This window comes from Leptodactylus fuscus, chromosome 4, assembly GCF_031893055.1.
Source record: "Leptodactylus fuscus isolate aLepFus1 chromosome 4, aLepFus1.hap2, whole genome shotgun sequence".
Taxonomy (NCBI): Eukaryota; Metazoa; Chordata; class Amphibia; order Anura; family Leptodactylidae; genus Leptodactylus; species Leptodactylus fuscus.
The window spans coordinates 102,633,713-102,660,048 of record NC_134268.1 but is presented as its reverse complement, the minus strand read 5'-3'; the positions used below and the strand labels follow the sequence as shown (position 1 = coordinate 102,660,048).

The 26,336-nt window shown below is 42.5% G+C and overlaps 1 protein-coding gene across 1 annotated transcript in view; it reads left to right on the top strand.

Annotated features, from left to right (window-relative positions):
• CTDP1 (CTD phosphatase subunit 1) overlaps positions 1-25,416 on the top strand; it is an 85,916-nt gene extending 60,500 nt beyond the window's left edge. Inside the window, exons 12-13 of the mRNA XM_075270912.1 lie at positions 2,825-2,994; positions 24,331-25,416. Of these exons, the coding sequence (XP_075127013.1) occupies positions 2,825-2,994; positions 24,331-24,478 (318 nt within the window). The 3' untranslated portion in view covers positions 24,479-25,416. The remainder of the gene's footprint in view (positions 1-2,824; positions 2,995-24,330) is intronic.
• The last annotated feature ends 920 nt before the right edge of the window (positions 25,417-26,336 follow it).

Here is a 26,336-nt window from a genome sequence, read left to right as displayed (position 1 = left end):
TACTTATATTCCTGCATGCAAAGTATCTGGTTGTGCTTTCATTTTTATTATGCAGCTAAAACTTCATCTTGAGGTGTTATTATTTTTTATCGTATCATTTACATTAAAAGAAGCTATTTCATATGTTTTTCAGTATGAACCGAAATTCCTTCTTGTTGTTCTCAAAGCATTTAATATTGATATATCCAGTACCTTTCTGAATTTCCTACATCGGTTTATTTTCCGAGAAGCCATGAGGAGGCCATATTATGATGATAAATGGGTTTTTGATTGTAGCTGGGTTGTAGCTATTATTTAATGTAAGAAAGTAACATACTGTTTCAAAGGTCACCTGCATGTTTAAGAAAATGTAAATGCCTCTTAATACAAATATCTTGGCATTGCCATGTGATGCTGTGCATAGCTCTCCTATATTTACACACCAGCAATTTGTTGATTTGCAGATATACTTAGTACGTAATCTTCTTCTATATAGATAGTATCTAGATTGATTGACTCATACATACATAGAAGCAGCCCACTGAAAAGAAAATGCTAATCTGCCTAACTCCGTTACTAAAAGATGTCCTTGCTCTTTGTGAAAACCACAATGGATGTTTTGATAGTAACACTTTTAAAATAGATGAATCTTTAGACAATATACCTTTTTTCCAACAGTCATGAAAGGAAAGCTGTATATTTGAGGATTCTTAAAAGGAGTCTATCACCAGAAGCCAAAACATGAACTAAACCCTGCTGATATATAAGTTAGAGCCACCTGAATCAAACTGTATTCTCACATTACGAATTGGTGCCTCCATTGCTTTGATATTGAGTACCATATATACTCGAGTATAAGCCGAATTTTTCAGCCCAGTTTTTGTGCTGAAAAAGCCCCCTTTTTTTTGAGGGGGGGGGGGGGGTCTATGACCAGCCACAATATCAATGTATAGAATCTCCCATAAAATAGTGCAAAAAAAAAAAAAGCTTTAAAAAAATAAAAGTTCTAAATCCCTCCTTTCCCTAGAATACATACAAAAGTAGCAAATTACTGCAAAACACATATACTTTAGGTATCCCTGTGTCTGAAAGTGCCCAGTCTACTGAATATAGGGGATCTGCAGTGCTCCTGTTATGTCAGGAAGGGGTTAATAGGAGCACTGCAGATACCCTATATTTAGCCAGACTGAATTCCAAGTGGGGGAAGAAAAAACAGTCCTCAAGCTCAGGGAAGGGGCGGACAGACAACCAAAACACTCCACTCCACTCCCCTTCCCCAGCACTCAGCATCTACTGCACCCAAAAACTTCGACCATTTTAATTTTTGAAATTTTCCAGTAGTTGCTGCATCCCCCCCCCCCCCCAATCCTTGGCTTATACTCAAGTCAATAAGTTTTCCCAGTTTTTTGTGGTAAAATTAGGGGCCTCGGCTTATATTCTGGTCAGTTTATACTCGTGTATATACGGTACTTTGGTAATATGCCAATAAGCTCTTACAGTGACTTGTCACAGCCGTAAACACATTGGGACAAATTTTATTATTCGTGTACACCAGTTTTAAAGGGGTTCTCCGGGATAGTTGGAAATCCATACACTAATCTAAACACCCTCCTACTTCCTAAATAACGTAATTAATCAAAAATGTATAGTTACCCATACCTAATTTGACTGACCTAGGGGCAATATCTGTTTATCTGGTGATGATCCATTTCCCCATTTCCAGGGAAACTAATCATCACTACTGCTATTTTCCCTCCCCTCATCCACCCCATTATACTTACCTTCCAGGCTTCTTCCTGCAGGACAGCTCATCTTTCTTTATTAATTCTGCAGACGCACCCTCTTCTTCAAGCGCTGCTCTGCGCACTGCTGCCGATAATCCACCTCTATTGCACAGCTCCCACGCATGCGCAGTAGAGGTGAATCATTGCAGCAGGGAACAGAGCAGCACTGGAGAAGAGTGTGCACCAGCAGAATCACTAAAGGAGGAGGAGCTGTCCTGCAAGAAAAAGCCTAGAAGGAAGAGGGGTAAGTATATAATGGGGTCAGGGATTGGGCTGAGTATGTAGGAAAGAACAGGATAGCTAGAGATATAGAGTGGGAGGGAGAGAGGAAGGGTGGGAATGAGGTGAGAGGGATTAGTGTGGAAACAAGCAGACACGGGGTGCAATAAAAAAAAAGTATGTATGTAATAGCTGACCATAGATGCATCTTTGTAATGATTCCAATAGATACAATTTTGTATTTTTGTGGAATCTTATCAATACCTTTAATACTTCACTTTGATACCACCATAGAACCAATAGATTAATCGATTACCAACCAGATCTATATGTGTCTAACTGCTATATATAACCCATCGATATGGAAACATGTACTTAGTTTGTTAAGGAAAGTACAGGATTGAAATAAAATGTTCAAATTCTTCTAGCTTCGCATCTGCAAATGTGCAGAGCCAGCTGAGATGATTGTCTTATGTTCCAGCAGGGTGCTGTACAGCTTATTACATGCACTCTTGCGAAAGTTTGATTAGTCAGATATATACAGATGGGTGTTCTCATTAGATCGGCAAGAGAAAAATATGCCTGTTCTGGTTATTGTACATAATCTTTGTTATGCTATAGAAAGCCAGATTGATACAGTGTGTATTCAGATAGCATTGTCTTTTTCTTACTATTTCTTTAGTTGTGTTTAGTACTGCTGATAGTCTGACCTTATGTGTCTACTCGCAGCCCTCGCTGTTCACATGCTATTTTTGCTATCTAATTCCTGAATTGGCCTTTATGTTTCTTTCTTCTTGATTATAATCCTTTTTAAAAAAAGAAAAAAAAATTATGTTTTTCAGGTTGATGACATTTTGGGCGAAGGCAGTGATGACAGTGACAGTGAGAAAAAGAAGTCTGTAAAGGTTAAAAAAACACCAAATAAAACACAAGAGAGTTCAGAGAAAAACCCAGAACACAGGACAGAATCATCTTCATCTAGTGAACAGTCTCTCTCAGGTGGCACGCCACGGTGAGTTCAGTAACCCTTTATGCAATGGATGGTAGTTCTGGAGAGTGTCTGAATAACATTTGTAGAGTCCTCATTCGTAGAAAGTGGAGAAGAATGATCAAGTTTTGTCAAATCAGGGATCTTGGTCATTGGTGGGTATCTAGTCTCACCGTTGGAACCCCACGAATCTCAAGAGTGTTTTGCACCTCAGTTTTGAATACAGCTGCTTGTCGGCTAGCACGTGCAGCTCTATTCATTTGAATGACTACCACTGGAAATTCATAAATCCATTTTATGTTACATTGTACTAAGGGCTCGTTCACATCTGCGTTCTCCTCTCCGAACTGCAGGTTTCCATTTCCTGCATAAAACAGAGGCAGGAGACGAAACCTGCAGGACTCTTTTTCACCCATTCATTTGAATGGATGAGAACGCTGTGCGGCGTTGAGCGTTTTATGCTCTCCGCCGCGAAACCGGGTTTTATAATCCGGACACAGAGTCGGACATGCAGTACTCTGTGTCCGGATTAAAAAAAAACGGTTTCGCGGCGGAGAGCATAAAACGAATGTGAGCCGGTTCAAAAAAATAGGAAATGATTAACCCATGTAATAAATGCATAATCCACCGGTTGTATGTGAACTGCAACAAACATAAAAATAATATATTTTGCCTTCAATTTTTGTGTTTGTTTTCACTGGTTGCAAACATAAAAGTACGTTTTAAGAAAAAACTCTTGAACTGGGGCATGTTCTTGATGTCCACGAGCATCCTTCTGTTCTCTTTGGATTGCTTTTTGATGAATATGTGCTGTGAGGCAGTGCTGTTTTTCTGAAGTGATAGTTTAATTAGAAGTAGCAGTTGTGGCTCATTACGTGAGGAATAACAGGACAGTGTGCGGCATTGCTGCTTGGTGGATAGCAGTGTCATTTTTTTTCTTTTTCAGCCAGAGTGTGTCTTTGGAACTGCTGCACATAACAGACAAACCTACCCAGTTCAAATAATTTTAGGTATTTTTTTGTTTTCCATATAGTGGAATTTGCCGCTAATTTTCGAGACAGATTCCGCCCCAAAATCAAGGTTAAATGACTCCCTGAGTGTGACTTCCATTGTTTTTATGTGAAGGACAGAGATCGAAGCAGGACATTTAAAACAAAAAAAAAAACGAAGCCCTGATCAATCTTGTCATAGATTCCGAGGCTGATTCAGCTGCAGAAACCATAGTGTAGCATCTCTGCTGAGTAAGCCCATCCATCTGAGCCTAATCAGTGAGTGAAAGCCAGAGGGGTGGAAAGTAAGGCTAAGGCCCCACATGGTGTCCTGCAGCAAAAAAGCGGTGCAGGAAAAACTGGTGGCAACGCGGTTCTTCCTGCAGTGCTTTAGACAGAAAGTTTGTAGAGATTTCCTCTGCAGCCTTTCTGTTTCAATTATACCTATGGGGAAACCGCCTGCATTTCCATAGGTATAACTGACATGCTGTGATTTCCAATACCGCTCTGGTTTTGGAAATCACCGCATGTCCGCTCTGCTGTTTTTACTGCAAAATGGGCATGGGATTCACTAGAACCCCATCTACTTTGATTAGACTAGAAAATGCCACAATTTTTTTTGCGCCGTTTATGCCACGGGCAAATTGCGGTGTTTACGCGACTTGGGACTCCGGCCTAAAGAGCAGTTTGAAGCAGAACCCGGTCTCAAATTACTCCTCTATTTCCACTGTGTCAATATACCTGAACAATCATATGTTTGCAGTTGTTTTATTATTTTATTACTCAATGACTTTTAAGGGGTATTCCTATAACAACATTCATAGTTCATATAAAAGTACTTGGAAAAATATCACTCAAGCAGCACACACACACTCTTTCCTGAGCAACGTGCAGTTGATTTTTGTGCCTGATGTGCTATTTCAGCTTTATAATGTCAGAAGAGCAGTGTTAGGTAGGGACCATGATTTAGAGCCCCAATCAGAGGCAGTCAATAACAGAGCACAGAGTGACACCCTTTGTCTGTTCCTGCCTGACACCACCCTCCTGACAGTAGCGGAAAAAAGAAGCTGCCCTATCTTGCCTTGGATTCCTCAGCTTACTCAGCCGCGGTGTCCGTGGCGCGAAAAAGATCCTACATGCAGGACTTTTCTGTCCGTTTTTTTCTAACGGACAGAAAAGTGTCAGTTGTTTTATTAACATTGAAGTCTATGACCAACAGACTTATAACGGACAGTAACTGATAGCCTTGACTTGCTGTCCGTTTGTGTCAGTTATGATAGTGGTCCATTTTTTGGTTTGTTTGTTTTTTCTTTTTTTAACGGACACCTTCATAACGGAATTCAACGGTAGTGTGAACCCAGCCTAAGTGAGGAGAAATTAATTAAGGACATGTAATAATTAGTTACTCAAAGAGTTGTTCCCAAGAATGTCACCATACGAAAGCTATGTGTGGAATAGCCTTTTAAGGGCTATGCAAGTATATATTTAGTTAAAAATGACTTTTCCCAATGATAGAGCCCCTTTCACTTTTATATTTGCAAAAATGTTACCTTTTAATTCTCTACAATTTAGATATAATTATGTTCATGGGAAAGCTCCTTTAGGACCAAAATACGCCTGCCGCAATTTCCGACAGTCGCGGCACTCCGCTCCGGAGTAGGCCCAAAAGAATGTGCGTAGTCCGGAGCGTGCTGTCGCGAGGCGGACGCCGTGGCTGAATCAGCCGCAGATCCACCTGAATAAAGGGCAGCTAGCGGTCTACATAGACCTATTGTGAGGGGGCGGATTATGACCCCACCAACCAGCTGATCTTGCCGAGCATATTATATGGCGGCCAACTAGATGAATGGTCTTCTATATAAGCTGAATGACCCATCATTTGTTGCAAGGACGAGTCAAGTCTACCTTATTTCTCAAGAGCTGTCCTATACTCTAACAAGCTATTCTAGATAACTTGGATTGAAAATTAAAGAGGCATTCCCATCTGGGCATTTATGGCTGTATCCATAGAATTTACAATAATGGTCTGACATGTGTTTTAGAGAGAGGGCCCTATTCAAGAAAGGAAGTAAATGTGGAGGAGCTGTGCATGTGCAAGACTCTCCATTTACACATATGGGAGTTACAAAAATAGCCCAAGCAGACAGCCTCCCATTCAGGTGACTAAAGACTCGTATATGCGGCTCCTCTTCATTTCTTTGTGCCTGCCAACATGGCCCTGTTTTTGAGATAGGTGTTGGTTTCAGAGAAGGGATGTATCATGGCATTCATAGCATATTCTATGGATAAGTCATAAATTCCCAGATGGGAATACCACTTTAAGCTGTTTGCTCTCAATATTTTATTTCTGCTAAAACACTGAAATAGTAACATATTTTTTTTCCAGTTTCAAAGTAGAAAATGTGCCAAATGTATTTTTTCCGAAGTAAATTGGTTTACTTTTCAAAGCTTCTTGCAGAATTGGGTTCTAATGCAAAAGGCTGCCAAGAGTAGATAAGTACTATCTGAATGTTGCAAAGCAGCATTAGCACTGAATGGTATGGAAAACAGTGTATTCATGGAGGAAACTATATTGTCGCCATCCTTGTTCCCGCAAATTTCAACTGCCCCAGTTCCCAAATGGAGAAAGTTGAGGCGTTAAAACTATTCCTTAAAGCTGTAATGGTAGAAGATAATATTCCTTTTATTTCTGAACCTACTTTTATAAAATCAAAAAGTTCTTACAACATTATAAAATTCTAGGCTGTTGTTCCTTTGTACATTTTTTTCCCCAGTAATGAAGTAGACCATAAATTCCTCATTTGATAGCTTTATGCTTTCAGTGCTAGGCAAAAGTAGCATTATATGAGCTATCAAAGATGTGCCATTGTATAAAGAATGACTGTTAATAATCCCTTGTAGAATCTTTTAGAAGTCATTCCATGCAGTGGATTAATCTTTTGTGACTGTCTTTTTACAGTGTAGTGAAAGAAACACTGCGCTTCTCCGTATGCATGTCTGCTGTGAAAATCTCATTATTTTTAAATGGTTGCAAAAATTTAAAGGGGTTTTTCAGGCAAAAATTTATAACCTATCCAGATGATAGGACCACTGTAGCAGAACAGTGGGGGCTAGTTACCTGGAACCCCTAGAGATTAGCTGCTCTCATCAACTGATATACAGAGAATGGAACAGGAAGTGGACAGCACCGTTGCCTGTGTGGTGTCACTGAAGCTTAGCTCCCATTGAACTGGGGTAGGGGTGCCATCTGCTGTAAACTGGTTTTGACTACACATAAAACAGTGTTTTGCACTTCATGCTTCATTGCCGGTACCGTAGCTCTTCACAGTCAGAAGGGCGTTCCTGACAGTCTGTCAGGAACGTCCTTCTCCACAGCAGCGCCTATCGCGCTGTACAGTGTGAGCGGGGAGGAACGCTCCCTCCCCTCCTGATAATACTCGTCTGTGGACGAGCACTGTGAGCAGAGGGAGGGGGAGTTCCTCCCCGGTCCACTGTAAAGCGCGATAGGCGCTGCTGTGGAGAAGGACGTTCCTGACAGACTGTCAGGAACGCCCTTCTGACTGTGAAGAGCTACGGTACCAGTACCAATAACTCTTTACCCGGGGCACAGATCGGGAAAGTCGACAGTGCGCTGAATTCAGCGCACTGTCAGCTTTCCAGCAGTATATAGAACTGCCTGTGCCCAAACCCATGAAAGGTCCTCTTTAACAATCATCCAATGTTACCAGTTGACTTTGCTGTATTTTACCACGTACATCCTTCTCTTCATTCTCACTTTATAGCTCTAAAAAAAATAAAAAAATAAAAAAAAAACTTTCATCGAATCAAAAAGTTGGTGAACACACAAGTGTTAAAGTAGTTCTCTGTCTGATCTCGAAGAGTAGCTTAAAAAAAAAAAGCCTTCCTTTTCTTGTCTCGGCAAACACAAGAAATGCCCATTCAGTCAATTGGTGGCTAAGGCAAATCTCTGCTGTGACTGGGGGATGAATAAGCGGGTCCTTCCTAATTGTTAAGAGGGACCAGCAGGATTTGGGGAACTTTGCCAACGGTGTAATGTGAAATGAAATTAAGTAGAATATCTCCAAATCTTATTAATATACAATATTAAGAAGTATATGCAGGTTAAAGGCAAAGTCTGAGCTATTTTATGTTCTAACAAATGTCCTGTCTTTAGCAAACGTGTAGATCTGAGGATGAGAATTTAGTTGTTAGTTTGTGCCTTGTCTTGTGTCGTACTTCAAGAGCAGTTTAAATGATCTGATGATCTGTAAAATAATGCAATTTGTGGGAATGTTTGCTAGAAACCCCATTCAATATTCATAATGCTAAGTGCAGAGATTAAAATTTAATTTATCCGATCATAAATTTTCCATTTGTCAGTGTTAGTTCAGCTTTAATGTTAATTCTAGTGGTTAAAATCTATAATAGTTTAACTGGTACTTTTGGTTAAATATTAGAGATGAGCGAACAGTGTTCTATCGAACTCATGTTCGATCGGATATTAGGCTGTTCGGCATGTTCGAATCGAATCGAACACCGCGTGGTAAAGTGCGCCATTACTCGATTCCCCTCCCACCTTCCCTGGCGCCTTTTTTGCTCCAATAACAGCGCAGGGTAGGTGGGACAGGAACTACGACACCGGTGACGTTGAAAAAAGTAGGCAAAACCCATTGGCTGCCGAAAACATGTGACCTCTAATTTAAAAGAACAGCGACGCCCAGCTTCGCGTCATTCTGAGCTTGCAATTCACCGGGGACGGAGGTTTCCGTCCAGTTAGCTAGGGCTTAGATTCTGGGTAGGCAGGGACAGGCTAGGATAGGAAGGAGAAGACAACCAACAGCTCTTATAAGAGCTAAATTCCAGGGAGAAGCTTGTCAGTGTAACGTGGCACTGACGGGTTCAATCGCCGCAACCCAGCTTTCCGCGGATCCTGAATGGAATACACTGACAGTGTATTCCGGTATACCCGATATATACCCCCGATACCCGTTCCAACGGTGTGCCCCCCCACCTTCACCCCAGAAATACCCTGCAAGTCCCCTAGCAATAGAATTGGGGCTATATACACCCACTATTTTTGCTACTGCCATATAGTGCCATTGTCTCACTGGGAATTCAAAGAATATATTGGGCTTACATATAACTTCAATTCCAGGGAGAAGCTTGTCAGTGTAACGTGGCACTGACGGGCTCAATCGCCGCAACCCAGCTTTCCCAGGATCCTGAATGGAATACACTGACAGTGTATTCCCGTATACCCCCGATACCCGTTCCAACGGTGTGCCCCCCCACCTTCACCCCAGAAATACACTGCAAGTCCCCTAGCAATAGAATTGGGGCTATATACACCCACAATTTTTGCTACTGGTATATAGTGCCATTGTCTGACTGGGAATTCAAAGAATATATTGGGGTTACAAATACCCTCATTTCTTGCTACTGCCATATAGTGCCAGTTTCTGACTGGTAATTCAAAGAATATATTGGGGTTATAAATACCCTCATTTCTTGCTACTGCCATATAGTGCCAGTTTCTGACTGGGAATTCAAAGAATATATTGGGGTTATAAATACCCTCATTTCTTGCTACTGGTATATAGTGCCATTGACTGGGAATTCAAAGAATATATTGGGGTTATAAATACCCTCATTTCTTGCTACTGGTATATAGTGCCATTGTCTGACTGGGAATTCAAAGAATATATTGGGGTTATAAATACCCTCATTTCTTGCTACTGGTATATAGTGCCATTGTCTGACTGGGAATTCAAAGAATATATTGGGGTTATAAATACCCTCATTTCTTGCTACTGGTATATAGTGCCATTGTCTGACTGGGAATTCAAAGACTATATTGGGGTTACAAATACCCTCATTTCTTGCTACTGCCATATAGTGCCAGTTTCTGACTGGTAATTCAAAGAATATATTGAGGTTACGTGCACCCACAATTTTTGCTACTGGTATATAGTGCCATTGTCTGACTGGGAATTCAAAGATTATATTGGGGTTACAAATACCCTCATTTCTTGCTACTGCCATATAGTGCCAGTTTCTGACTGGTAATTCAAAGAATATATTGGGGTTACGTGCACCCACAATTTTTGCTACTGGTATATAGTGCCATTGTCTGACTGGGAATTCAAAGAATATATTGGGGTTATAAATACCCTCATTTCTTGCTACTGGTATATAGTGCCAGTTTCTGACTGGTAATTCAAAGAATATATTGGGGCTACGTGCACCCACAATTTTTGCTACTGGTATATAGTGCCAATTTCTAACTGGGAATTCAAAATGCGCAAGGCTCCCGGAAAGGGACGTGGATGAGGCCGTGGGCGAGGTCGGGGGAATGGTTCTGGGGAGCAAGGTAGCAGTGAAGCCACAGGGCGTCCCGTGCCTACTCCTGTGGGGCAGCAAGCATTGCGCCACTCCACAGTGCCAGGGTTGCTTGCCACATTAACTAAACTGCAGGGTACAAACCTTAGTAGGCCCGAGAACCAGGAACAGGTCTTGCAATGGCTGTCAGAGAACGCTTACAGCACATTGTCCAGCAGCCAGTCAGACTCTGCCTCCTCTCCTCCTATTACCCAACAGTCTTGTCCTCCTTCCTCCCAAAATTCCCAAGCTTCACAGAACAATAACCCCAACTGTCCCTGCTCCCCAGAGCTGTTCTCCTCTCCTTTCATTGTCCCTCAACCTGCCTCTCCACGTCACGATTCCACGAACCTAACAGAGGAGCATCTGTGTCCAGATGCTCAAACACTAGAGTCTCCTCCATCTCCGTTCGATTTGGTGGTGGATGACCAGCAACCCACCCTCATCGACGATGATGTGACGCAGTTGCCGTCAGGGCATCCAGTTGACCGGCGCATTGTGCGGGAGGAGGAGATGAGACAGGAGTTGGAAGAGGAAGTGGTGGATGATGAGGACACTGACCCGACCTGGACAGGGGGGATGTCAAGCGGGGAAAGTAGTGTGGATGTTGAGGCAGGTGCAGCACCAAAAAGGGTAGCCAGAGGCAGAGGTCAGCAGCTTAGGCGAAGCCAGGCCACACCCGGAATCTCCCAAGATGTTCCAGTTCGTACCCAGCCCCGAAAAACTCCCACCTCGAGGGCACGTTTCTCGAAGGTGTGGAGTTTTTTCAAGGAATGCGCCGAGGACAAATATAGTGTTGTCTGCACAATTTGCCTCTCGAAATTGATTAGGGGCTCTGAGAAGAGCAACCTGTCCACCACTTAAATGCGCCGTCATTTGGAATCCAAGCACTGGAATCAGTGGCAGGCAGCAACGGCAGGACAAAGGCCGCCTGCCGTTCACGCCACTGCCTCTGCCACTGCTGACTGTGCTGGCGATGCACTCCAGAGGACAAGCCAGGACACCACTTCATCTGCCTCCGCCACTTTGTTGACTTCTCCCTCATCCTCCCCTGTTCCTGTCTTATCTCCTTCTCCTGCACCATCAAAGGCACCATCAGGCGCTTCTTTACAACAACCCACCATCTCTCAGACATTGGAGCGGCGGCAGAAATACACTGCTAACCACCCACACGCGCAAGCCTTGAACGCCAACATCGCTAAACTGCTGGCCCAGGAGATGTTGGCGTTCCGGCTTGTTGAAACTCCCGCCTTCCTGGACCTGATGGCAACTGCGGCACCTCGCTATGCCGTCCCTAGCCGTCACTACTTCTCCCGGTGTGCCGTCCCCGCCTTGCACCAGCACGTGTCACTCAACATCAGGCGGGCCCTTAGTTCCGCGCTTTGCACAAAGGTCCACTTGACCACCGACGCGTGGACAAGTGCATGCGGACAGGGACGCTACATTTCACTGACGGCACACTGGGTGAATGTAGTTGAGGCTGGGACTGCTTCCCAAACTGGCCCGGTGTACCTCGTCTCCCCGCCTAACATTCCTGGCAGGGACACGAGAAGAACACCCCCCTCCTCCTCCTCCTCTACCGCCTCCTCCTCCGCCACCGCCTCCTCCTCCGCCACCGCCTCCTCCTCCGCTGTTAGATTGACCCAGCTACGAGTTGGAAACGTTGTAGCACTGGCGTTGGTAGATGTCAGCAGGCTGTGCTGAAGCTGATCAGCTTGGGGGACAGACAGCACACTGCCTCCGAGGTGAGGGATGCCCTCCTCGATGAGACGGCAATATGGTTTGAGCCGCTGCACCTGGGCCCAGGCATGGTCGTTTGTGATAAAGGCCGGAACCTGGTAGCAGCTCTGGAGCTTGCCGGACTCCAACATGTTCCATGCCTGGCCCACGTCTTCAACCTAGTGGTGCAACGTTTCCTAAAGAGCTACCCCAATGTTCCAGAGCTACTGGTGAAAGTGCGGCGCATGTGCGCCCACTTTCGCAAGTCGACAGTAGCCGCTGCTAGCTTAAAATCTCTCCAGCAACGCCTGCATATGCCACAACACCGGCTTTTGTGCGACGTCCCCACACGCTGGAACTCAACGTTTCAGATGTTGAATAGAGTGGTTGAGCAGCAGAGACCTTTGATGGAATACCAGCTACAAAACCCTAGGGTGCCACAAAGTCAGCTGCCTCAGTTTCACATCCATGAGTGGCCATGGATGAGAGACCTTTGTGACATCCTACGGGTCTTTGAGGAGTCCACAAGGAGGGTGAGCTCTGAGGATGCGATGGTGAGCCTTACAATCCCGCTCTTGTGTGTTCTGAGAGAATCCCTGATTGACATCAGGGATAACTCAGATCACACAGAGGAGTTAGGGATAGCATCCGATCCGTCACAGCTGGAGAGTAGGTCCACACATCTGTCCGCTTCATCGCGTTTAATGGAGGAGGAGGAGGAGGAAGAAGAGTTGTCCGATGATGTGATGGTGATACAGGAGGCTTCCGGGCAACTTCGAATCGTCCCATTGTTGCAGCGCGGATGGGTAGACATGGAGGATGAGGAGGAAATGGAGATTGAACTTTCCGGTGGGGCCAGAGGAGTCATGCCAACTAACACTGTGACAGACATGGCTGAGTTCATGTTGGGGTGCTTTACAACCGACAAGCGTATTGTCAAAATCATGGAGGACAACCAGTACTGGATCTTTGCTATCCTTGACCCCCGGTATAAAAACAACATCTCGTCTTTTATTCCGGTAGAGGGGAGGGCCAATCGCATCAATGCTTGCCACAGGCAATTGGTGCAGAATATGATGGAGATGTTTCCAGCATGTGACGTTGGTGGCAGGGAGGGCAGTTCCTCCAGTAGGCGACCAAGTTCTCACCGGTCCACACAAACGAGGGGCACACTGTCTAAGGTCTGGGACACCTTGATGGCACCCCCTCGCCAAAGTGCCGCCACGGAGGGTCCTAGTGTCACCAGGCGTGAGAAGTATAGGCGCATGTTGCAGGAATACCTTTCCGACCACAGCCCTGTCCTCTCCGACCCCTCTGCGCCCTACACGTATTGGGTGTCGAAGTTGGACCTGTGGCTTGAACTTGCCCTATATGCCTTGGAGGTGCTGTCCTGTCCTGCCGCCAGCGTCCTATCTGAGAGGGTGTTCAGTGCAGCCGGTGGCATCATCACTGACAAGCGCACCCGTCTGTCAGCTGAGAGTGCCGACCGGCTCACTTTGATAAAAATGAACCACCACTGGATAGAGCCTTCATTTTTGTGCCCACCTGTGTAAAGCACCCCAACATGAAACTCCATGTCTGTACTCAACCTCTCCAATTCCTCCGCATCCTCATACTCATCCACCATAAGCGTTGCACAATTCTGCTAATACTAGGCTCCCTCCACCCTGATTTCCCCCAACTCTGCTGGTTAGAGGCTCCCTCCACCCTGATTTCCACCAACTCTGCTGGTTAGAGGCTCCCTCCACCCTGCTTTCCCACAACTCTGCTGGTTAGAGGCTCCCTCCACCCTGCTTTCCCACAACTCTGCTGGTTAGAGGCTCCCTCCACCCTGCTTTCCCACAACTCTGCTGGTTAGAGGCTCCCTCCACCCTGCTTTCCCACAACTCTGCTGGTTAGAGGCTCCCTCCACCCTGATTTCCACCAACTCTGCTGGTTAGAGGCTCCCTCCACCATGAATTGGTCCAAACTGGGCTGTTTAGAGGCTCCCTCCACCATGAATTGGTCCAAACTGGGGTTTTTAGAGGCTCCCTCCACCATGAATTGGTCCAAACTGGGCTGTTTAGAGGCTCCCTCCACCATGAATTGGTCCAAACTGGGGTTTTTAGAGGCTCCCTCCACCATGAATTGGTCCAAACTGGGGTTTTTAGAGGCTCCCTCCACCATGAATTTGCCCAAACTGGGCTGTTTAGAGGCTCCCTCCACCATGAATTTGCCCAAACTGGGCTGTTTAGAGGCTCCCTCCACCATGAATTGGTCCAAACTGGGGTTTTTAGAGGCTCCCTCCACCATGAATTGGTCCAAACTGGGCTGTTTAGAGGCTCCCTCCACCATGAATTGTTCCAAACTGTGGTTTTTAGAGGCTCCCTCCACCATGAATTCGTCCAAACTGGGGTTTTTAGAGGCTCCCTCCACCATGAATTTGCCCAAACTGGGCTGTTTAGAGGCTCCCTCCACCATGAATTTGCCCAAACTGGGGTTTTTAGAGGCTCCCTCCACCATGAATTGGTCCAAACTGGGGGTTTTTAGAGGCTCCCTCCACCATGAATTGGTCCAAACTGGGGTTTTTAGAGGCTCCCTCCACCATGAATTTGCCCAAACTCTGCTGGTTAGAGGCTCAATCCACCCTGATTTTCAAAACAAATGTTGGTGCCAACCTCAACTTACTACAAGGGCCAAATTCACTGCTGGTGACAAGCTCTCCTCACTGCAAGTGCCAAATACACATGTTTCAAGGTGTTTTCCTACTGTCAGAGAGGTGGTATTGAGTGTGTAAAGTGTGTAGTTGTTAGGCTGTGATGTTGGGGTAATAGAGGGTCTTTGGTGTGTTAGATGCCCCCAGACATGCTTCCCCTGCTGTCCCAGTGTCATTCCAGAGGTGTTGGCATCATTTCCTGGGGTGTCATAGTGGACTTGGTGACCCTCCAGACACGGATTTGGGTTTCCCCCTTAACGAGTATCTGTTCCCCATAGACTATAATGGGGTTCGAAACCCGTTCGAACACACGAACATTGAGCGGCTGTTCGAATCGAATTTCGAACCTCGAACATTTTAGTGTTCGCTCATCTCTATTAAATATATTTGTTTTTATTGCAGCTGTAGTTTGGTATACCGCCCAACCTCTACCACCTATGGTATGTTGTACCACGCTGTGTGTGGTGTCAGCAGAATGCTCGGTCTTTGCCACTTAATGGGAGTTTTTCAGCAGAAAATGTATTATAACCCTAATCCTAGTATTCTACAATTCCCAAATATTCCTCTGTTGGAGCCCCATTTTCACATAAATTTCTGCATACAAATAAGGGTAAGGGCTAGTTCACACGGGGACATGGACGCTGATTTTGACAGCGGATTTCGCGGCCAAATCAGCGTCCATACAATGTATCCCTATGTGAACTGCTCGCTTTTTTTTTTCTGCTAGCGAGCTAGCAGAAAAAGAAGCGACATGACCTATCTTTCGGGCGGAAGCCGCTCGCGATGAGCCGCGGCTTCCGCCCAGCCGCAGCGCCCTCCATGTCGGCTCATTCATTTGAGCCGACAGCGGAGGTGAAAGCCGCGACCGCGATGGTCGCGGCGGGAGCAGTTCACATAGTGTGGACATTGTATGGACGCTGATTTGGCCGCAAAATCTGCTGTCAAAATCAGCGTCCATGTCCCCATGTGAACTAGCCCTAAGAGTGCTTTACCTGGAAGTGTAGAGCTGAGACCAAGCCCAGACAAGCTAAGGCAAACACCCCAACACACTCTTCTTCTCATTGGCATATCAATAAAGCCATTAAGGACACTATCCACACTGCAGTGATCATTTAGGGACCCAATCATCAAATCCCCAACAATCTGGATAGGGGATAAGCATCCTTAACAGCAGAGCCCCTTTTAGCTGAGTTAAAGAATAATGTAGTATTTTATTTTGTTCAGATTTTTTTTTTCTTTTATATTCTGTTAAAGACATTTTTGTCGCTTTTACATACATAATATTCAGGATTTATTGCAATTATTATTACCATAATTTTTTTTTTAGAATGTGACAAAAAGTAAAAACAATATTTTTTTTTTATCATGACTTTTCTTTTGTTCACAAAGAAACCTTAAAATGTGGTTTATATTTGCTCCTGCTAGCTTCGATGTATATCTTGACCTAGTAAGTGGCATTGCGTCTGGGCTAGGACTTGATGTGCTGACAGGGTATAATAAGAATTTTTGTTTTCTGTGTAACTACTTCTTCCAGAAAGGTCTTTTTGGGGACATGATTAATTTATTTTTACACTACATGTTTCCCCTGTAACTACAGCTGTAATAGCAGCCCTAGTTACAAGGGAAAGCAACCCTGATAATGTGACAGATGTCACTATAAGGCCACTTCTAGGCTCTTATATGACCCCCAGAATTGCTAGACCCTGCCACTCCTTCTATTGTATATACAGTATTAAGAGAGAGATTGAGCAGTCAGAAACGGTAAAACAGATTTTGCCTTCTCTTCTGACCTTTTTTGGTGGAGATTTTTCTGCATTTTTGAGCCAAAGTCAGAAGTGGATTAGACAGATGGGAGAAGTATATTTATATTTCTCACTTTTTTAGCTATGTTTGGTTTTGTTTAAAAAAAAAAAAAAAACTGCTGTAAAAACTGGAAAAAAAAACTTTATGTGCAGTGTGTGGCCTCAGCCTTAAAGAGGTTTCCAAGGTTAGAAAAAAACACTTGTTCATTAACTTTTTTCTGTAGTTGTGTTTGCATTTTGTATGCATGTCCAAAATGGTGCTAGAAAGTATAATTTGTTTTTGTATTTCTGTCCTTAAAGAGGACCGTTCATGTTCTCTGACGTTGGCAGTATTACTTACTGCTAGAAAGCTGACAGAACGAGAAATCTATAGGAAGCTCTTATACGTCTCCCTTTAATCCACTTTTGCCTCTGGCTCAAAATCTGCAACAAAAACGTGCTTTTCTGCAACATACAAAATGCAAAAAAAAAAAAGTAAATATCCCAGTGCTTTCTCCCTTAGGCTGGGTTCAGATGGAGTTTTTTGGATCGGATTTTGACGTGGGAAGTCGCCTCAGAATCCGGTCCAAAAAGCTCCTGCCACAACTTTCACGGATTCCGACAGTCGCAGCATTCTGCTCCGGATTAGGCCAAAATGAATGGGCCTTGTCGGGAGGGATTGCCACGACGTGGACGCCACCGCAGGAAACCTCATGAAGAAAGGGAAGGTCACTTACTCCTATTTTGTGTTGGATTGTTCTTTAGTCAAGGTATTCCGCGTCAAAATCCAGTCCAAAAAACTCTGCCCTGAACCCGGCCTAGGGGAGAAAGCACTGGGATATTTTAAAAAAAATGTTTTGTTTGAACCGGACCTTACTCTCCATCTTTACCTTGGTGTTATTGTGCCTCATGTTACAATTAAAGCTGTGTAATACATACAGATATCTTCTCTGTGTCCTAGCGATATCTCTGCCCTACCTCTTTATCACTGCACTGTCCTGTCTACAGTAGTGCAAAAGATTGTTAGCGGGCAATTAACCCCTCTCTGCAAGATTTCTACAAGACTCTGTCAAGACCATGCAGGATAATCTGCAGCTTAAAACAGTACATATGTTTTGTGTACTGTAGCGTTCATGCCTTGGTTTAGTGTGGGAGGGATCTATTCATTACATTTTGTAAATTGTAAAAACAACAAATATGGCTGTATTACGGTAAAGCATTGCATGGCATATCGTACGCGATCCAGTTTCTGAATTTGGAAATACATTGATATGTATAAAGAATATTCATGCACTTACAGTGCAAGACAAAGTTGTAGTTGATTTCCTCAAAATAGCTCTTTATTGTGAAGTGTGCTTAACAAAATGTGTCTCCTCCTACCATTTTAGTGTTAGAAGCATGGCCTTTACTAACAAAACACAGAACTGGTGGAAGTAATGATATATTAGAGCCTGCTACTTTTTCTGGAGGAAAAAAGTTTTCATACACGTCGCAGACAGAATTTTCAGGCAATTATATTTAATTATATCCTCCCGCATGAAGAGCTTTGTCTTCTTGACTTCACTGTGTTGCAATTACCAGTGTGAGAGTCTTAATTTATTGACTTAATGAAAATCCGAGGACATGCTTTGGACAGGTAGCGTTGTGAAAAGCTGTGGTTATGAGCATTTATCGCCATGGTTGTATTTAAATAAAGGCACAAAGGTCAGCGCATCCAACAAATTAGGCAAACCGCATCAGCATCATTTTCTAAATTACACTCCGAGCCGTAAGCATCCATTTGCATGATCCGCATAATGGATTAGTTAGAAATTTGACATCTGTAAATGTATGTTTGCCTCACATGTGACTGGAAGCCCTGACAAGTGCTGTGGATTTGTTGGCATTATTAAATGTCTGAACTACTAGCTGTCACCGCTGTCGTTCCAATTCTCCAGATAACAATTAGAAGTCCTGATTCCCTGTGATGACAGGAAATGTTTTATGTCACTTTTTAACTATGCAAGTCATTAAGAGCATCTTTGTTCTTACTCCTCTTTTGTGTCGGATTGTACTTTAGTCAAGGTATCAATAGTAAACTTATTTTATGGTGGTAATTTCTTTTTATAGACTCATTTTTTTCTCATGTGTAAGTAAAATAAGTAAAGGGCTTCCGAGAGGTTAACAATTGAAGTGATAATACGTAGGGATTGAAATACTCGAGCAAATGTATCACTGAGATTGATCTGTTAGTCTTATGAAAGGTGTCTACTGGAAGAATGCCAGTTCACCCCCTGAAACATCCGTCTACAGATGATTGTCTTGTTTGGCCAATATGAGAGTGATACAAGGTATATACAAGATACAAAGGGTCTTTATTAGCATAACCGAAAAAGAGTGCATTCTTTTGCTTGGAAAGCAGGGGCACTGTGCAGTGAGAAGTAAATGGCAGGCTGGTGCAGCTTTTTGACTAATTGGATTCCTGCTGCAAATGTTAATTGGAATGGTAATTAAAGTGTTTACAGTGCACCTTGCTCTTGTATTGAGCGGCATCACCCTGCAGTAGACTGTACACATTGCGACTTACAATACCATCAAACATTACACATTAATTGGATTTAAGGCGCCAGTCACACTTCATTTCCTCTGCACTATTTGTTTCATTTTAGTCTCTTCAAGGACTGTGAAATATCTTTCAATTTACCTCAACATATTATTTTTCGGAGACTCAAAACGATCTCTTCCACAATAGCGTGGAAAAGGATTTGTCATCTTGTAGTAGTATGTAATAAAAGGCAATGGGAAGACAGAAGCAAACATAAAAATAATGCAGTATACGAATAGTCATCTCAGGTGGGGGAGGCTTGACATGTAGTACTAGCAGCATAGTGTTTCTTCTCCCTATGAGCAGCTGTACATTACACTCTTACGTCTACATTTGACTGGTTAGGGTAACAGGTTTCATTAGTTATTTTACTGGAGCCAAATTATTATTATTTTTATTAGTTTATAAATGCTTAATTTTTCACATTGTACAAAGAGGATAAACTATAGCAATGGCAGCCGATAGATGAGTGGTACTGTCTTTGATTAAAATAAACCATATTTTTTTCCCCTAATGCTATGCAATAATTTAAAGGGAATTTATCACTGCCCCCAGCTACTTTGAACTGCTCCCATAATGCTGTAGATGTTGTTATCAGAATAAAAACCATATCTTTCTTATGTTCAGAGCCCCAGGGATGCAGAGAAAAAGCATTTTTATTTGTTATTCAAATGCAGATCTTGGAGCACAGGGGGAGCTTTCTTCAGGCACTAACACTGGTAGGATCTAATCACACTGCCTCGGGAAGGGGGAACGGACTGAATGCAGGATGGGTGTGTTTATTGATGATACAGTAATGCTCAGTAATTGAAGAAAACTCCCAATGTGCTTCAAGACCCTCATTTGAATTATTTAAAGAATAAGAGTGCTTTTTCTCTGCATTCCTGGGGTTCTGAAACTTAAGAAAGGTATGGTTTTTATTCTGTTAACTGCATCTACAGCACTGTGGGAGCGGTTTAAAGTAGCTGGGGGCAACGATAGACTCCCTTTAGGAGAGGGGTTGTCCGATAGACTCTTGATGATGGACCTCCTTACTCTGACTCCTCCCTTCTTCCATGATCTCTCAGCTCTCCTAGTAAAAGGTAATATTTGTGAGATGAGTTAAGGAGGGAGGGGTGAGAGCGCTGGTTCTGTTTGCCTGACCCAGGGGTTGAAACCAGGCTGAAATGCCCAGGTCCATCATCAAGAGTCTTGTCGGATCATTTAATCTAATCTGAATTTTCCAGGCAATGCCTTTAGGCTAAGGCTCCACATTGGGGAAACGCACCGTTTTTTTGTTGCAGATTTAGCTGTGTTTTTTTGTTTTTGTTTTTTTAAGCCAAAGTCAGGAGGGGTTTGAAAAGGAATGGAAAATATAAAGAAAGCACTTGGATGTTTCCCTTGTGTTAAATCCACTCCTGACTCTGGCATACAAAATGCAGGAAAATCTACAAATAGTTTTACAGACTTTTGCAAACCGCTTCATCACTGGATAATAAAAAGTTCTGCAGCTTTCTGAAGTCAATGAATGGGCAAGAACCTGTTATCTAAGCGTAATACATTTTACCTACATTGTACGCTGATGCCTTGTAGCATATCTGTACAGGATAAAGCTTTGGTGCTGCCATTTGGAGAAAAAAAAATTATATTAGATGCAAATGTAACAATTTTGAGAAGTTATTTATCATAAAAGCTATCATTAAGGCTACATTCACATTTGCACCAGACTCTGCTGCAATGTCCACCTGAAAAGTGGCAGAGGACATGGTCCTGCATGGACCAGAACAACAGAGAGACAATGCTAGTGTGAACCTAGCTTAAAGGGGTTGTCCCATCACAAGGATCCTATCTATACTGCTTGTTAATGTGGATTTAAGACTTTTCCTAAATACATTGCTTCAGCAAAACTGCTTTGTTTGTCCATATCTTACTTTATTCAATTCATTGTTGACACACCCCTTGACTTATCTGCTCAAAAGTCAAGTGATGTATCTGCCTGCTCGGAGGGAGGAGGGGCTAAGTGCACGGGAGCGAGCCTGTGTTTCTAGCTATTCCTGTGTCTACACCACGTGACCTAGGTCCTGCACTCAGATAGAGGAGAGGAGCTGCTTTCATTTCTTCTGTTCTCCCAGTTATCAGGCTAGCTAATTCAATTGTGTTCATTATGGCAGAGACAGGCAGTCTCTGTATGTAACACAGAATGGAGTTGATCCTGCCTGTACTTCATAGTCCAATATTGCACATATAGTGTTTAAGGACCTTTGATGACATCACAGGCCCTTCAGCCGCCCCATAGGATCACGCTATGCGGTGGGCGGAGCTACGCACTAATTTGGGGCGGAGCTAAACAGCAGGTTGCATGTGAAACCCCGCCCACCAAATGATGTAAGAAACCAGGAAGAAAGATGATCTTACAGCAGTGAAGACTGGTGAGTATGCAACTTGGGAATACCCCTTTACGGCCTGTTTCACATCTCCGTTTGGTAATCCGTTCAGGGAGTCCGCATGGGGACCTCCACGAACGGAATACCCAACGCATTGGCAAGCGGTGAGCTTATGAAAGCACACAGACCCATAGACTAAAATGGGGTCTGTGTGCCTTACGCGCGGTGTCCGCACAGAACATGCGGACAGAAAGGTACTTCATGATCTACTTTCCTGTCTGCATGACTTGTGCGGACACTGAACAGAAAGCACACGGACCCTATTATAATCTATGGGATCCTTGTGGTTTCACTGCTCACCGCTTGCCAATGCATTCTGTGTTCGGGGAGGGTCCCCATGCGGACTCCCTGAACGGATTATCGAACGCAGATGTGAACCGGGCCTAAGTGGTATGGCCAAAGGAACCCATAATAGTCTCAACATTCTGATTTTGATGCAGGTACCCACATATATACACATCAGGATAGCATTTTCAGTATTGGGATCCATGTATGCTATAGACAACCCCCTATGATCTGAAGAGTAATCATCTGATAACCTTTGTAGGACAGATCAGGGTGAGGTTGGCGTATACAGTGTCTTGTAGGTTTCTTTGTGTTTCCTGCCGCTTGTCTTTTCTAGTACAATGATCTTACATGCTATACCTCATCTATTGGCTTCTCTTTAGAAGTAGAAGCTAAACGAGATGATCACAAAACACTGTCACTGACTTTCAAGCTCACAACATAAAATCACATTTGTGCTGACTCCATGTGTTTTACTGGATTAGCAGACTCGGATTGATTTGTGTTAAATTACCCTAAAAAAGTACATTTTTGTTTGGCAGAATATTTTCTTTAGCCTTGCTTCATTGAATTTTAATAAACCATTTACCGTTTGAAGATTCCAGCAGAAGAACTAAGCGGCTTTCTATATTAAATAGCAGCTGTTCACCAATGTAAAATGGTTTACTGTTCTGTACAGAACATTATCAGTGTGGTAAACCTTCAGAATTTGTTTTTATTTTTACCCTATATAAAGATTATTTATATTATTTTTTAAGGGAGTCTGTCACCAGTCACAGTTAGGTCAGGATCACCTGAATGTAACTCCTTTTTCCCCCATGAAAATTTGCTGAGATATTCTTTCAACTCTTAATAGGCACATGAGAAGACTTTGTTACAGTATGTACCGTATATACTCGAGTATAAGCCGACCCGAATATAAGCTGACCCCCCTAATTTTAACACAAAAAACTGGGAAAACTTATTGACTCGCGTATAAGCCTAGGGGGGAAATGCAGCAGCTACTGGAAAATTTCAAAAATGAAAATGGTCGGAGTTTTTGGGTGCAGTAGATGCTGGGGAAGGGGAGGGGGTGTTTTGGTTGTCTGTCTGCCCCTTCCCTGAGCTTGAGGACTGTTTTTTCTTCCCCCACTTGGAATTCAGTCTGGCTGAATATAGGGTATCTGCAGTGCTCCTATTAACCCCTTCCCCACGGAACAGGAGCACTGCAGATACCCTATATTCAGTAGACCGGGCACTTTCAGACACAGGGAAACCTAATGTGTTTGTGTTTTACAGTCATTTTCTACTTTTGTATGTATTCTAGGGAAAGGAGGGATTAAGAACTTTTATTTTTTTATTTTTTTATTTTTATTTTTTGCACTATTTTATGGGAGATTCTATACATTGATATTGTGGCTGGTCATAGACCCCCCTCATCCTCCTAAAAAAAAAAAAAAAAAAAAATTTTTTTTTTTTTTTTTTTTTTTTGCTGACTCGAGTATAAGCCGAGGGAGGCTTTTTCAGCACAAAAACTGGGCTGAAAAATTCGGCTTATACTCGAGTATATACGGTACTAGGGTCTGTATTGTTCCAGTTACAAGGGAAATGGAAATAAAATAAAAAATACCCCAAAGGTCTGTTAAGGGCAGCACAAAAAAAAAATGGATACAATTTTCCTGGTATTGACAAGAAAAAAAAAAAAAAAAAAAAAAAAAGATTTAAAAATAAAGCCGTATGTATCACCAGAAAGACACAAAAACTATTTGAATAACCAGAACAAAAACATGTTCTGTCTCTCAAAAAAAAGTGTGTGAGCTAAAAATCTGATAATGGGTCTGGTCATAAAATGGTTAAACGTCCACCTTTTATATATTTGATTTCAAACCCGAGCAGTATGCCATATGCGCCCTCTAGTGGTTGCATCAAGAAGCCTGAATGTGATATTATCTGCTCTCTGGACTTAATTTAGTAGATATTGTGTTCCTTGTGATGTAACAATTCTTAGGATGAATAACAGGGGAACTGCACTCCACAGAATTATAAGAAAAGATGCTGCAGAATGATTATACGGAGAATGAGATTTTTTTTCTGTTAAAGCTGACAAGTCAGGAGAGGTGACGGGTCCTTTTTTAAATGTAAAAGTGTTCCAACCTCTATAAAAATGAACAGAAATGATGTGGAATAACTGGTAAACCATATTCGATGGTGGATTTTAGTAATGTATTGTCAAAGTTTTGAAGAAATTGTGGTGATCCTAGCAAACTCTACTAGGTAGTTGGACTATACTAAGATTATTAAACCCAGGACTCCAGTGCTGCAAACAACAGTGTTAACCACAGAGCCAAAATTATTGTTTGCCACATCTTTTACTAAAATCTAGAAACTGGTTTTGTTTTTATGTTTTTCTTAAAAAAAAAAAAAAAAAAACAATCATATTATCATAAGTTTAAAAGATATTAATATTCAGGATTTTGACAGATTTTTTTTTTACATTAGAGTTAATAATCTATATCTGTTTCTCTAGAGGCCAGAAGAGAAAATTGGATGTGGATGACGATGATGATGAAGAAGATGATGCTGATGAAGAAGAGTCCAGTAACGAAGAGGGAAGCAGTTCCGAGGCAGATGAAATGGCAGCAGCAATCGAAGCAGAGCTCAATGACTTCATATGAACACACCTTCCGATAGGGAAACCTTAGGAACTTATGTTATTGCACACATGACTGAAATGAATTGTTGTGTTGCTACTTCAGTTTCATTGTATGGATGTTTTTGTCTTCAGTTTGTTTTTTTCTTGACAGTAGCATATTTGTATATTTTGCTGGGGACTCAACTTGTTTTACACATTTCGACCTAGTTATTTTAAGGGTGTTTTACACAAAGAACTATTTCATATTCTCTAAGGCAAAGAAAACAAGTATTAAGTGGGAAATTTGTGCTATGCCAAAGACATGAAATGCTTTTGTCAAAGCTTTATAGATTTTGAGAGATGGGGTATTGATTTTGTTGCTTTTTTTGTTTTTCGTTTGTTTTTGGTTTTTTTGTTTAGTTTTTTTTATTTTACTCATTTTTTATATATATGTTTCTGTCTCTTGCTTTTCTGACAGTAGTCTGAGAAGAAAAGCAGTTCACTGGCGGCAACAGATCCATCACATGGAAAGAAAACAGTGCTTTCCTTATATACCAATATAAAACATTTTTTTAAATATATACAATATATATATATATATATTTGTATAGATGTAGAAAATGTGATATGAGAAAATTGTAAACTTGACTTGTCACTTGCCTCTAACTATTCTCACTGACTAAATCTCCTGTTTTTACAAGTTCCTCTGTGCATTAGTTTGGATTTGCTAGAAAAGCAGTGTTTAGATTTTTTTAACTGCGGTTCTCTGTTCTGGTGCTGCAGCTCAGTGTGGCCCTGAACTGAGAGCGGGAAATAATTCATTGGAAGCTCTTTAGGCAGAGGAAAACATTGCTATAGCTTAACATGCAATAGGGTTTTATTCAATTGAGAGGACTAATGTAAAGCTTTTGTATATTCTATTTCATATTTGACCCACAAAACCAGATTTTCTTTCATTTAATAAAACAGATCGATTTTGTAGATGTTAGTTTCTGTCATATTTTATGTCAATGCATACCTTTCTTCCTCACTGTTAAGAAGCAAAGATGCAATGTAATAAGAAGAGATGAGATTTGTAAAGCATAATATATGGCATAGACACACAAGTCCAGTTTCTTTAGTCCAAAATAAAGGCAGAGTTTTATTTTCACTCAAAAATATAGTGCAGCAACAAAAGGAAACAATACAAAAATAAATACCTGCCTGGCTAGGCTCTAACTGAACATAGAATAGGTTACCTCACCTAGAATAACAGAAATCAAAAAAGCCAGTAGAACCATTCAGGACACAGCTTCAAAAATATGACCTGTCTGTTTGCTCTTCAGCCAAGTTCTGCCCAAAGTCTGCTGCTGGAGCTGGCTTCTTAAGCCTCATTGACGAGGAGACTCTCTGCAGCTGAGTAGCTGCCGGAACTTCCCCAAAGTGTGGAATGGAGGGGGGTGGAATGACAGGTCCCACTGCCAACCTACCTGCCATTCCTAAAAATCCAGCCCAATAACCAGAACTTTGAAATAACCCTCAGCAGACAATAGTTATCTGCTGAGAAACATTCTTTCTTGAGTTTTGTCATCTCACCCACCTTAGTAGTCTGGGTGAGATGTACACCCCTCCATTATTTTGCCGGTCATTGGCTTACATATTTCCCCCCCTTCTCCAGACCAGAGGGATGGGTATTTGTGGCCATTATACAATGCACTCTTGATAGGGCATCTGCATTTCCTAGCAATTTTCCTGGTCTGTGTTCCACATTGAAGACAAAATTTTGCAGAGACAGGAATCATCTGGTAACCCTAGCATTTCTGTCCTTACTTTATCCATGTAAGGGGAGCATGGTCAGTGATCAACTTAAATTTTCTACCCAGGAGGTAATACCTCAGAGCATCCAATGCCCACTTAATGGC